The 12,675-nt window shown below is 35.7% G+C and overlaps 1 protein-coding gene across 2 annotated transcripts; it reads left to right on the top strand.

Moving 5' to 3' along the window:
• The first annotated feature begins 1,257 nt into the window (after nt 1-1,257).
• Nucleotides 1,258-12,054, top strand: LOC132178829 (vacuolar fusion protein CCZ1 homolog B). 2 transcript variants are annotated; one of them, XM_059591388.2, is made up of 11 exons: nt 1,258-1,595; nt 1,762-1,966; nt 2,082-2,175; nt 2,931-3,111; nt 3,210-3,248; nt 3,355-3,464; nt 4,633-4,728; nt 4,923-5,381; nt 8,124-8,279; nt 9,993-10,222; nt 11,765-12,054. In XM_059591388.2, exons 2-11 carry the CDS (start codon nt 1,785-1,787, stop codon nt 11,793-11,795), a joined length of 1,578 nt encoding a protein of 525 aa, XP_059447371.1. In that variant the 5' UTR covers nt 1,258-1,595; nt 1,762-1,784; the 3' UTR covers nt 11,796-12,054. The 2 variants fall into 2 exon arrangements, with proteins under 2 accessions (XP_059447371.1, XP_059447372.1); XM_059591389.2 differs by lacking the exon at nt 3,210-3,248 and having other exon boundaries at nt 1,260-1,595.
• The last annotated feature ends 621 nt before the right edge of the window (nt 12,055-12,675 follow it).

Genomic DNA, 12,675 nt, shown 5'->3' on the forward strand with positions numbered 1-12,675 from the left:
TAAATAATTTTTGAAGACATGGACCATGTTTGGCTCAAGTCAATGTGGGATGCATATGGTTCGGTTCGTGGGGAGTAGTTGGAGATCGTTTTCATGCTTTACTTAGTTAAATGTAGGGCTTAGTATTTCATAACAATTATCTTGGCATGTATACTTATTTTGGTGACCGGTCTTTGACTGATACATTTGGAAATCCAGTTATATTATGATGTTTTATGTTTACTCTATTTATTGTTATCATGATTTAAACGTATTGTTATATCTGTTTCTTAGTTAAAAGTATTCTGTTGTAGTCTCTCTTCGGAGAAAATAATATCCCTGAGTCTTGTTTCGAGAGAGATAAGGCTAGAAAGTAAATCATCGAATTAATTACCAGTTAATTGATTTTCACGGAGCATTACATGAAACTCTCTCTCTCTCTCCATATATATATATATATTAAGAAGCCATTAAAAGGAGACATTTACTTGTAGATTTGGCCTCTTGCTTGTGGTTGAGCAAAATTAAATTGTTCTCTCCTCTAGAATCACGGTTGTCCCTTGGGATTATTGAGACTTATCTTCAAATGGCCAAATATAACCAAAGAAAGTGGGCTTTTAAGAGAATGATAAATCAATTCTCAATTGTGAGTGTGAGTGTGAGTGTGAGTGTCGTATTAACTCACAGTGCAAGTTATGCCTCTTAATAGCTTCTTATTTATAGGCATCAGATTACTTGGAGAGGTGACCATTAGGAAAGACATGGGCAGCAATGGCTAGGGTTTAGGGATGATTGGATGAAACCTTAGCTCCTTACCTCTATTATGATGGACGGGCTGGGCTAAGGTTTTATCCTTAGCCCATGCACCTATTGTATTTTAGTTGGGCTTGAGTTTTATCCTAAGTCCAGTCTCTTATTCAAACGCCTCATTCACAATCTCATTGAGGTCAACATTTTAAAATGAAATATGGCCCAAATAGATAAATAAAAGCATGTCACCATAGTCAAATTACTTAAGCTTAAAGAGAAATCCAAAGGAAAAAAATAATATAAATAGCTCTAATATACTTGTGACATTTGTCATCTCCTTATTTGCTACAAATTACTATTAATTAAAATTAATTTCAGTAAATAATTGTAAATTAGCGTATGATAATTATATAATATTTTGATATAATTAATTTTGTTTTTTACCGTAGGAGTTCCTGGATAAATGAGTCTGCACTAGAAAGTTAGCTCACAGAAATGCTGTACTAGAAAGTTAACACTAAAAAATAGAAAAGAGTTGGGGAAATTACTTGCGTCGGAACTGGCCGTGACCTTTTGTCCTTCACAGCTCCCTTAGTCACCGTCGATTCAATAGAAGCCCAACATCTACGGTCCAACAGTGGATCCCGCATCTGAGCTTCCCACCTACTATTCAAAGTTTCGGAGAATTCCTCACTCGCATCAAATTCCCCTCCAATGGCAACGTAACAGCAGAGAAGAAGAATAGGGCTTGTTCCTGCCAAGTCGCATAAATTTATTCGCGTCTTATTTGCACAAGAAGAAGCTTTGGAATTGGAATCCGGGCCTTCTCTTCCAAAGAGCCCTAACAGTTAGCACTCAGAATACCGGTAAATATTCGTAATCCCACTCAACTTTTGCATCCGTGATTTGAATTTTCTAGGATGAGATGCAGTGTTTTCTGGAAGGAATTGATTTTTTTTTTTTAAAACAAATGTAGGAAATTGTTTGTGCATTATCTTAATCTTTTTACTTCCTTTTTGTGTTCCTGTCAAGGTTTATGAATTGTGTAAGAAACAATGGGACTGTCATCTGCTACTACTGCCACTGAAGCCATCAAATTGTGCATATTTGATTTGAGAAGGGGACAACAAGAAGGGCAGGAGCTGGACAAGATTTTGTTCTTCTTTCCTGCTCATTTGCCCTTTTCAACACAGCTTTCGGTCATAGGGCTGAGTGAAGGACTTATAACGTTTACAAGGTTGGAATTAGTACTCCCTTTGTTTCACAAAGCTCAACCAAATGGGCTCCTTCAATTGCTAGAATTTTCTATTCTTGCTGGTAATTTAAAGTCACAACATTTCTTTTTTACACAGAATTTTCTCTCCTGAGGCTGCTTGTGAGGTAATAGAAGCAGAGAGGCACTCTCATGTTTTTTATGAGGCAGAACCCGATATCTGGATGGTTATGGTAAGCTACCTCTTTTGTCTTCTGCTTTTATTCTTTTTTATGGCTTGATAAATTAGTTATTATTATCATATATTGATGGGCAATGTGCATCTTAATTTACCAATAAATAAAAAGTATAGATGGTGATATGTTATATGTTCAATTGCAGGTCTGTTATGGTGTTTCCCTGCCTCCTTGTATTTAAATTTTCTGCATCGAAAATTGTAGGCTTGTCCTTCTATTAGGGAATCGATTTAAAATCACATCCATTTAATTCCCTTTTAGTTGCTTATTATTTTGCACCCAAATCTAAGGGTTTGAATCATATGTCTAGTATAATATGTTGTCGTAGGGCATAGTATAAATCGTTGGATATTTATGCAAATAGAGCTTGAGTTACCTTAAGGGGCTTATACGTTATTTCTCCCTAGGAATGTTCCATTGTTGGTATGTATGTGGCTTCTTTCCTCCATAACATACATGAAAGGTTTGCCTTTTATCCTTGTGCCTCTGAGGAAACGATTCACATTCAGTGGAAGAATGACCTCTGTCTTTGTCTCTCTCTCTCAGACTCTTATCCCTCTGTCTCTCTTGTTTATACATGTATATCATGTTCTGTTATCCTTTTCTGAAATTTCCTTAATCAGAAATGTTCTAACAATGAGAAATATACATTTTGGTCAACATATTGTTCTTTGGATGTTTGAATATTACTGCTTACAAGTTTAGTCTATTTTCTAGAATGTACTTCTAATTTATGCTCTGTTTTACTGAAGGTAGTGGAGAAAAATGAGACAGAAGCTATATGGCGGATTGACGCATTGCAAAAGGTTCTTAAAGAAGTGCACTCTCTTTTTTTAATGTTTCATGGATCCATAAGAGCATTGCTTGAGAAAGAACCTGCTGGAGGATTAATTCGATCTCATTTGTACCCTTTCATCATGGATTATCTAAGAGGTAATCATCATGCAATCATACGCCTACTAAATTACCCTAAATCTAAATTTCTTTTGTCTATGGTGCAAAATATTTCATTGTAAGTCACTAATTGTCAGCATGTCAAAAGCGGTCCCGGTTGGATAATTGCTGCTGGGGTAATGCTGAAGTTGCTGTATCAAATGCTCTCCATTGGATTTCTGCTACACACGTAATGCTGAAGTTGCCATATCTCATAACTTGTAACTTTTCTCTTTGGGGCAGATTTTCTTTTTGGCAAGAAACTCCTGTTACCGTCATTCCGCGACTGTTTAAAGGAGCGTGGAACTGTGCAGATGCTGACTGTAAGTCGGGAGGCTGCAATTGAAGTTCAGGTTTGTGTTTAAAAGCTATGTTCATTAGAGACATGCAAGTGAAATTCCTATGCTTCTTCATTATTTGCCTAGAGTTTTTGTGCTTAAAGCTTCAAGAGTATTACTTTTTCTAGACTAATATTCTTTTTTTAAAAAAAAAAAAAAAATCTTTTTAAGTGATATTTTTATGCATGTGGTTGAATGATTTATATCTGTTTGCAAATGAGAGCCCTTTTGGATCGTGGGTCATCCAATTTGTAGTCATGGGTTTTATGATCTGTTCTATATATTAACTGAAAAATACTGGCGTGGCATCAATTTTTCCTTGTGAATAGTGAGAAGCATTGAAGTTGGTTTTCATTATTGTAATCATCATCATTATTCCAGCACCCCATCAAAACTCGTAGTTTCCAATTTATACTACCTTTGATGGTCTGTATTATTTAAGTGTTTATGCTCAAATCTTTTCCCATTGTATCTCATTTACCATATGCTAACTGTTCAAGTTAAGTGACGTCAGATTCTCTGTTTCTACCTTGCTCAAGTCATAACTAATATGGTTGGTTATTATTGAAATTATCTATTGAGATTTGAAGTAATGAATCATTGAATCAAAATCGCTTTCAAGAGTCATGGTGCTACTTAATGTTTAAACCTCATTCTCTTGCTTAAATATATATATTTGTATCTATGAAGACTAGGATTTTCTTTAAAAAAAGGTATAGAAGTGCACTGGAGTACCTTATATTTCGGAGATTGAGCTTTCATTCATCTGGAAAAATAAAGTAAAGTTAGCATCTTTCGATTAAGGGGAAATGAGAATTTTTTGTGGCTGATCTCGTGTATAATTGTTCAATTGTTTTTAGATATCAATTGAAGATTTGTTTAAACTTCCTTATCAAAAAAAGATTTGTTTAAATTTTAGGGCCATTATACCAAATAGTCAAACTATTTTCATGTTGTTTGTCTTTATCCAGCTTTACTGATTTTAGATTAATCTGGGTATAAACTACCAACCAAAATCTTCTGAAAGGAGGCTCTTAAAATCACTTACTATTTTTCATTTTTTATGAACTTCATTGAGATTGATACAAAAGATGATGGCGAAATGGCAAATTTTGCTTATTAATTGATTTTTCATGCAAATATTATATTGACCTATTTCTAATGATTACATCATGTTTTGCAGTCACTTGTCAAGGTGCTAGAATCTTGTGCTGGGAACACACCATGCTACTCGCTGATTTTATTTCAGGACCTGCTAGTGTCCACTACACTTTCTCCTGTATGGATATTCAAGTCCCATTTGATGTTGATGCCTTTTATATTTATGTTATATAATACTATTGGGGCCAATCGATAGAGCTGACAAGATGCTCAATAACTGAACAATATTCCAGTTAAGAGGATTCTTATAGGGATCATTGGTGAAAGAATTTGGTTTCCTGCTCTAACCTTCAGTATTAAATATTTTTTCAGGTTGACACCATAAACTTATTTACATATGCTGTTCTAAGGTTGACACCACGTGCTCTATCCTCTGGAGTAGGTTCCTGGTCCTATTTGCGCAAAGGAAGTACAGCATCTCATGTTACCACTGGCTCTATGTTGACCCACTCAGCTTCTGTTTCAGAACAAGTTTATGGTTTACAAGATACCTCCCCTCGTGGAGATAACAGCTATTATGTTGCAAGACCCTTACAGCAAGACAGGTGGTCCAAAGGCAAAGACGGTTTTCTTGTCACTGACATATGGGGTGCAGAGGCTGGTAGTTCAACTTCTGTCACCCCAACCGTTTGGCTCCAGCAGACAGAGGAGAGAATGTATCTCTGTGCCTATCAGTATAGGAGTCTTACCTTAATCCTTCTTGTTCCTGTTGTCTCCATTTTTAATGGGGAGCAAGGTGTTTCATTGTTGAAGCAGCATGTTCTTGAAAATGTTAGTCCCCTACCCGTTTTTATAAAATATAATTTTGTCTCTGCTGAGTTCCTTTCTCTGTTTATTCTTGTTTTAAACAGTCTCATGATTTAATTATGACCCTAACTTTTAGGGGTCATTATCCTCTGACTGATATACTGATACTTTTCTTAAGCATGCTACATTGTTGTTAAAATGTTTTTTATTTGTTTAGTTGGAATTTTGTGTCTTTAGGGCTTTCAATCTCTTCATTAGCACTTTGTTTCACTAGGTATTTATTTGTTTACATGGGAAGGGGCCAGCTGGGACAAACAATTACATCCACCCTTTTTCCCGACCTATTAGTTCTATTCTAGGTTGATTGAATATAATCCTGTTAAGTTTTAAAGACTCCTAGTAGAAATAAGCAACGGTTGGAAGTATAAGCAACAGAAAAGCATCCAGTTCTTAATAAATTTCTTATTACTTGTCAAAGACGTAAAGAACTTAAAAACAACACCCAACATTATAAATCCAATCATCTCGTCAATTTTGCCTACTTATTTAACATCTTGAATACGCAAAGGAAAATGTTGTTTAGCATTAACAAAGCAAGTTGTCCTAATAATTGTTTTTTTCCTTCCTTTCTTTTTGGCCTGTCCCAAAATGAGCATCCATTTCAAAAGTCAAAGTATCATGTTTTTAATCGATCAAGTTGTTTTGAAATGGTTTTGGGGTTGAAGATTAATCTATCTAAATCAAAAGATTATTCTGGTTGGTGAAGTGGTTGATGCAGATAGTTTGGATAATATATTTGGGTGTAGGGTGGCTTGGCTACCGATGAAGTATTTGGGTCTTCCGTTAAGAGCATCTTATAAATCTACTTGTATATGGAGCGGCGTTGTAGAAAAGATGGAAAGGTGTTTGGCTGGAAGAGGCTATATTTGTTGAAGGGAGGTAGGTTGACTTTGATTAAAAGTGCATTGTCCAATTTGCTGACATTCTATTTGTCTCTATTCCCCATTTTGATTGTTGTGGCTAAAAAGCTAGAAACCTTCAGCGAGATTTTTTATGGGGAGGTATAAATGATGAGGTTAAGTTTCACTTAGTAAATTGGTCGAAGGTTTGTTCTCCAAAGCAAATGGGTGGTTTGGGGGTAAGAAATTTGATTTAGTTTAACCAAGCTCTCTTGGATAAATAATTATGGCGTCTCGCTACGAAGAGGGAGGCTTTGTGGAGATTGCTGGTGGAAGCAAAATATGGGTACTATGAGTGGAGGTTTGGGTCCTAAGGGGGTAGTGGGACCTTAGTTGGAGTATGGAAACATATTAGGAGGGGGTGGGGAGTTTTTTTCGAGTTTTGTTAGATATGAGGTGGAAGATGGTACTAAGATAAGGTTTTGCCATGATTTATGGTGTGGGGGGCAGCCATTGAATGAATTATTTCCAGAGTTGTTTAGTATTGCTTGATGTAAAGAGGCATGGGTGGTAGATCAATTGTAGTTTTCTAATGGCAATTGTTAATGGAATTTATCTTTTATCATACCTGTGCAGGATTGGAAAGTAGGATTGGTGATTGAGTTTTGTCGTTTATATTTACTTATCAAAAAAAAAGTTTTTTTTTTTTTTTTTTGTGTTGTATTCTCTCAGAATGAGACAAGGTGGGACAGATAGTATTTGGTGGATACCATCCCAGAGATGGAAGTTCGAAGTACGATCGTTTTATCTTAGGTTATCCACTCCGACTAGTTCATCATTTTCGTGGAAGACTATTTGGAGAGTCAATGTTCCATGGAGAGTTTCTTTGTATGGACAATGACTCTTAGGAAGATTTTAACTTTGGATAATCTTAGAGATAAAAGAGTCATAGTGGTGAATTGGTGTAGCATGTGTAAAAGGAGTGGGGAATCCATAGATCATCTTCTTCTCCATTGTAAAGTGGCAAGAGAATTGTAGACTTTGATTTTTAGCTATTTCGGAGTAGAACGAATTATGCCTAGAAGTGGCAATAGAATTGCTCCTTTTTAGACTTTTGGAGGATGTTTCCTTTATGCTTAATGTGGTGTATATGGAGAGAGCGGAAAGCATGTTTTGACGATTGCGAGATTTTGGTGGTAGAGCAAAAGAATAACTTGGTCAACTCGCTTCATACATGGATAAGAGCGTATAATATCTCACAATTTTCTGATTTTGTAGTTTTCTGTTCTTCTCTTTCTCATTAAAAGGGTTTATCTTGTATACTTCATGTATATTAGGTTTGTGCTCTCCGTGCTTTTAATGAAATGCATTACTTGTTAAAAAAAAATTGCTCCTTGCCTCCAAATAATACTTCTCTCTTAGAACATCATAGTAGAAGGCCAATCATGGAAAGACAAGACTAAAGTATAAGGTTGCATTGCATATGGTACTTTTTTTTCTATTCTGATTTGTGCCCTTCCCAAGGAGTGACAAGTAATAACGAGGTCATTACATGCAGTGAGTATAAAAGAAAAGGATGTTTCTCATGCTAATTCTTCATCCGGATTAAGTGACCTTTCATTTCAGTCCATTATTAGATGTTAATTTCCATAGCTTCTGCTGGATGTTGATCGTAGATTAAAAGATATTGATAATTTCCTGCTTTATGCTCATATATTTGCAGCTTTCTGGCTTTACACTGTTGGCCCTGTTTCCTATAAGCTCTAAGATTTTAAGAAAATCAGTTAACCAATATATTGCATCCAGAGACTATAAGCATGTCTATCTATTGGTTGAATCTTATGTTCATTCTTACTGAATCTGTCAGGCATCACCTAAGATGTTGAAAGTTGAAGAGAAACTTTCAAAAGGGTGGGGTGGTGAGAATGCTTATCATGTGAGTGGGTATCGATATTTACTAGTAGATGGTGACAGAAATGTATCCAGAGCTTCTCCACCAGGAAAGGTTACAACCCTAACAAAGGTAAAGCATTCCAGCATAGTTTAGCATGGTGAGAGCAAGCATGCTTGGTCCTTTTCCTTGGCATAAAACTTACATTGATGATTATTTGTTTTGGGTGTGAGTTGGGGTGTGTGTGTTTTCCTTTTCATAGTAATATTTTATTTTTCATTTCTTATTCTTTTAGGGTGGGAAGTGCAACAAATTTACCTGATATTTTTCCCTTTTATCCTTATCTGATTAGGATTAGTCTCACCCAGTTTTAAGTTGAGATGAAATTGTTCTAATGTGTCCTATTCTTCCCGTGAGGAAGCCTATAAATTGAATTTCGTTAATGAAGATTTTTGAAGAACAACATCATTACTAAATGGTTAATTTAAAAAAAACTAAATGGTTAATTATGAACACGTTGTAAATGGTTAGTTATGAGGATGTTGAGCTGAGTTATGCCCACCCAAATAAACTTTCTGAAGAGTTGAGAGTGGTGTCCTTTTCGCTATCTTGTTTTTGGTTCAACATGCTTTTGCCAGACTCCTCATCATAATACCGTATCATTTACAACACTAACGTGAGTAGCTGCTGCTTTGTTGTCTTCCTTTCTAGTTATGGTCAAGGAATTTGGCGAATACACAATTGATGGGGTTTCAGGGTAAAGATGTTTCCCGGGCTAAAAATTTGCCTCTTCAAACTTTTCTTCCACATGAATCATTGATCTTTATATATAAAATAACAATGGCTGGTTTTCATCTTATTATGTCTTTTTGGATCAAAAGGTGATGGCAGCATACAGAAATCTTTGTGAGATTTTTTCCTCTCTTTGGTATGCTTTGGGTGTCTCGTAAGGATGTTCATGATCTTTTACTTGGTTACAGATTTGAACCCAGCAGAGACACTCTTATTTGCTTTGGAGCTTTGATTTTTTTTTCTTTTTTTTTCTTTGTTATTGTCATCATTTTCATAGACATTGTCAGCAAAGTATAATAAGATGGTGGTGGTGATATTAATGACAGTAATGATGATGTGTAAATGCTAGATATATGTGAGTTAGCATGAAGACTGGTGTTGTTTTTATATTCAGGCCTTCAATGTCATGCTGAAGGGCCTTATCACTGCTGTCAAGGACTGATGCAACTGGTGGGCCTAATTATTATTGTTGTTGTTATTGTTCTGATGGTATGTGATTGCAAGATGTTGGTGAAAACTATTTCTTGGGGCCATCGGACTGGGGGTTTGTCCCTTGAATTAACCGAGGTGCACTTGCGGGAAACTCCTTGTCAAAGGCCTGTGCACCCCCGAGATTAGTTGGAGCGAAGCTCCGGATACCCGGTGCCAAATCAAATAAAAAAAGTGATACTAGGTTTTTGCCAATTGTTAGTGACTAGCAAGAAAATAGGCTCTGAATTGAGGCCTCCACTGCCTTACTGATGGGGTGGGGCTTGTAGCTACTGCCTGGGGCCTAAAACTTGTGGTCACTGATCTGAAACGGGGTGCTTGTTGACCAGAATAGACTTTGTTCATCGACAATTTTTTCTTGGTCAAACTCTAGGTCTTGCCTATTAGTCAAACATTTAGCTCTGCATGTGTGATCCAATGTTAGTGCTGGATCCTGGAAATTGATGACCTAATTTCGGATGCTGACTTGTCTATTTAAAAGTCCTGTTGCTGGTCATCTTATTTATTGTGATATGATTTTAAACCTTCATCAAGCACTTCAGTTCAAGTGTTGTATTGTTGCAGGAATCTTTGCTTGCCTTGAATAAGGTTAGAGAAGAGGTTGATTTGGAAAAACATCAAATGGAATCAGATAATGCACATTTTGAGAAAGATATGGAAGTAAGCATTAGAGCAAAAAACAATGCTTGGGTTATTGCTCGGATTACAAAAGGGAAGGAGCTTTATATGGTTCTAGAGAAAGCCGACGAAACACTTCTTTATGCATCAGATGCTGTTGAGAAGTTCAGTAACAGGTAGTCCATTTTTATTATATGCTTCCCTTCGTGTCAATTATTTTGAAGGTAACTAGTAACAAAAATAAAAAAAGCAAGAACATGAAGCCCCGATTTAAATATGTTAAATTACCACTTGTCCTAAAGCGTTAAGATAAAAGGAATAGGTAAATTTAACCATTTAATGAATATTTAAACACTCTCCTTCACATGTGAGTTTACATTTTTTTTTTGTTTTGAACGGAAATCTGATGATTTCATTGATTAAAGATCACGAGCATAAAGCTCTTACAGAGTAGAGTAAAAAGCTTTTACAGTAAAAAGCTTTTACAGCACAAAGCATAAAGATCCGCAAAAATCATAGTCACATACAAAGTCATAGATACAAACAAAAATTCTTACAATCAGATGCTTTCTATAATTTCAATCTTCCGCTAACCCATGTACAAATACAGTTAAAGAGCAGATCTGGTCCGAGCAGACTAGATTTAAGACATGGGTAGCCAAATTTCCTAACAAAATTTATTTAAACCGGCCATGAGAGATAACCTCTCACACCTAATTATCTAGGCTGTGAGAAATAACCTCACACCTAATTATTCAGGCTGTGAGAAATAACCTCACACATAATTATTCCTTCTCACTCATGAGGGCAGATCTAGAGAGAAGAAACCTCTTATTCAAAACAAAAAACACAAACAAACAACAGCAAGTAGCAGTAGCGGCTGGGGAGGAGATGAATGGCACAACACGGTAAAAGGTGAACAGACGCATAGCGGAGAGGCTGAAGTTGCTAATGGAGAACACCTACAAGAATGGGAGGGGGAGGGTAGGAGCGGGGAGTAGAAGGGGAAAGGGAAAACTATTTTCTGTGGATACATTTTCTTTTTAATAGTTAAAGTGCAACACGTGAAATATTTAATTGGAGTGAGAGGTAAATGATAGAATTAAGGTTTGAATTAAGACCTTTGACTCTAATACCATATTAAATCATTACTTATCTTAAAAGTTTAAGCTAAATAGGAAAAGGTAAATTTAATTATTTAATCAATACTTTAACAAAATTTAAGAAATCATTCGATCTGTTTTGATAACCTAAATTATATCATGAAAATCAAATTGTTAGGTTGCATAGTTTTTATTTTATTTTTATTTTTTTTGGTGTGCTGCCAAAGGAGAACGGTCTTTTCTTTGCAGAAATTCCTGAGTGATATTTTCTAAAATTGTTATGAGTATTTGTGGGTTGAGACATTTGTTGAGTTCATAAGTCCTCTCTCATTTTGTCGCTAACTAATTTATTTAGGAAGTAATGCTACACATATTCTCCTTTCTCTACACCCATTTACCCACACTCATAAGTGGCTTTTAAAACCACCTTTGGATTGGTGTGGGGAAATGGGTGTACGCGTACCATTATTTTAATTTGGGACTGTTTGCTAAATTCCTTATCAACTGTAATAACACTTGATCTTGATTATCAAAATATGCTTGTTGGTATTCATCAATCCAGGTGACTTAAATCAACAGAAATCATAATCATCTGTTTGATTTTGAATTATGCAGGTATTGCAGTGGAGCTTTTTCTTTGGATTAGGGAAAATTTTTTGGTTTCGTAGACTCGCATTCATGCAATAACTGGCGGTGCATGAAGCATGGATTGGTCAGCATTCTCTTATTACCTCCCTCTTTCTTCCCCGACACTTTTATAGGCATCCTTCCACTGTATAATTTTGTAACAAAGAAATCATTTATAGAGACGAAGAAACAAGGCAATCAATTGCTTAATCTATTTATTTTTAAAAATGTAAATCTGTTTGCTTATGGTATGTATTAACTGATCACTCTATGCAGTAGTTTTGGCGAGTTAGGTTTGGTTCTCTTGGTGTCACAACGATGTTTTGGACCAAATACAAGCAATGAGGAAGTTGTTTCAAGGAATTGGAGACCACAATCTTCTATGAACTGGCCCTGGTCTTAATATGCTTCTGATGGGAAAGAGAGACAAGAAAACCAGGTTTATTTTGGGTTAGGGAAGGATAAAGCAAAGGGTATTTCAGATAAGCTCATTTAAGCCTGTTAAAAAAAAAAAAAAAAATTATAATAGAAAATCTTATGTAGCTTTTTCAATGGTTTAGATTAAATTTCAACTTCGGAAGCCAACTGAAAATGGGAACTTGATTAAAAATGGCTTAGTGCTCCAACTCTATCCTAGTTCTATTTGCAATCCATAACATTCCTGGCAATGAACGTACACAACGGTGCCTGGTGGGTGCGGTTTGAAGGTTGTGTGGTGGGCTAAACACTGCTATACACAGTCAAATACCACAAAAAGTTGAAATTCACCTTCAAACAAATATATATATATATATATATATATATATATATATATATATTTAATCAAGTTCCCATTCTCATCTGTCATGGTTATATATATATATAAAGAGAGACGACATAACTCAAGTGGTGCTTTATCC

The sequence above is a fragment of the Corylus avellana genome, chromosome 4 (genome assembly GCF_965113065.1).
Source record: "Corylus avellana chromosome 4, dhCorAvel1.hap1.2, whole genome shotgun sequence".
NCBI classification, from domain to species: domain Eukaryota; kingdom Viridiplantae; phylum Streptophyta; class Magnoliopsida; order Fagales; family Betulaceae; genus Corylus; species Corylus avellana.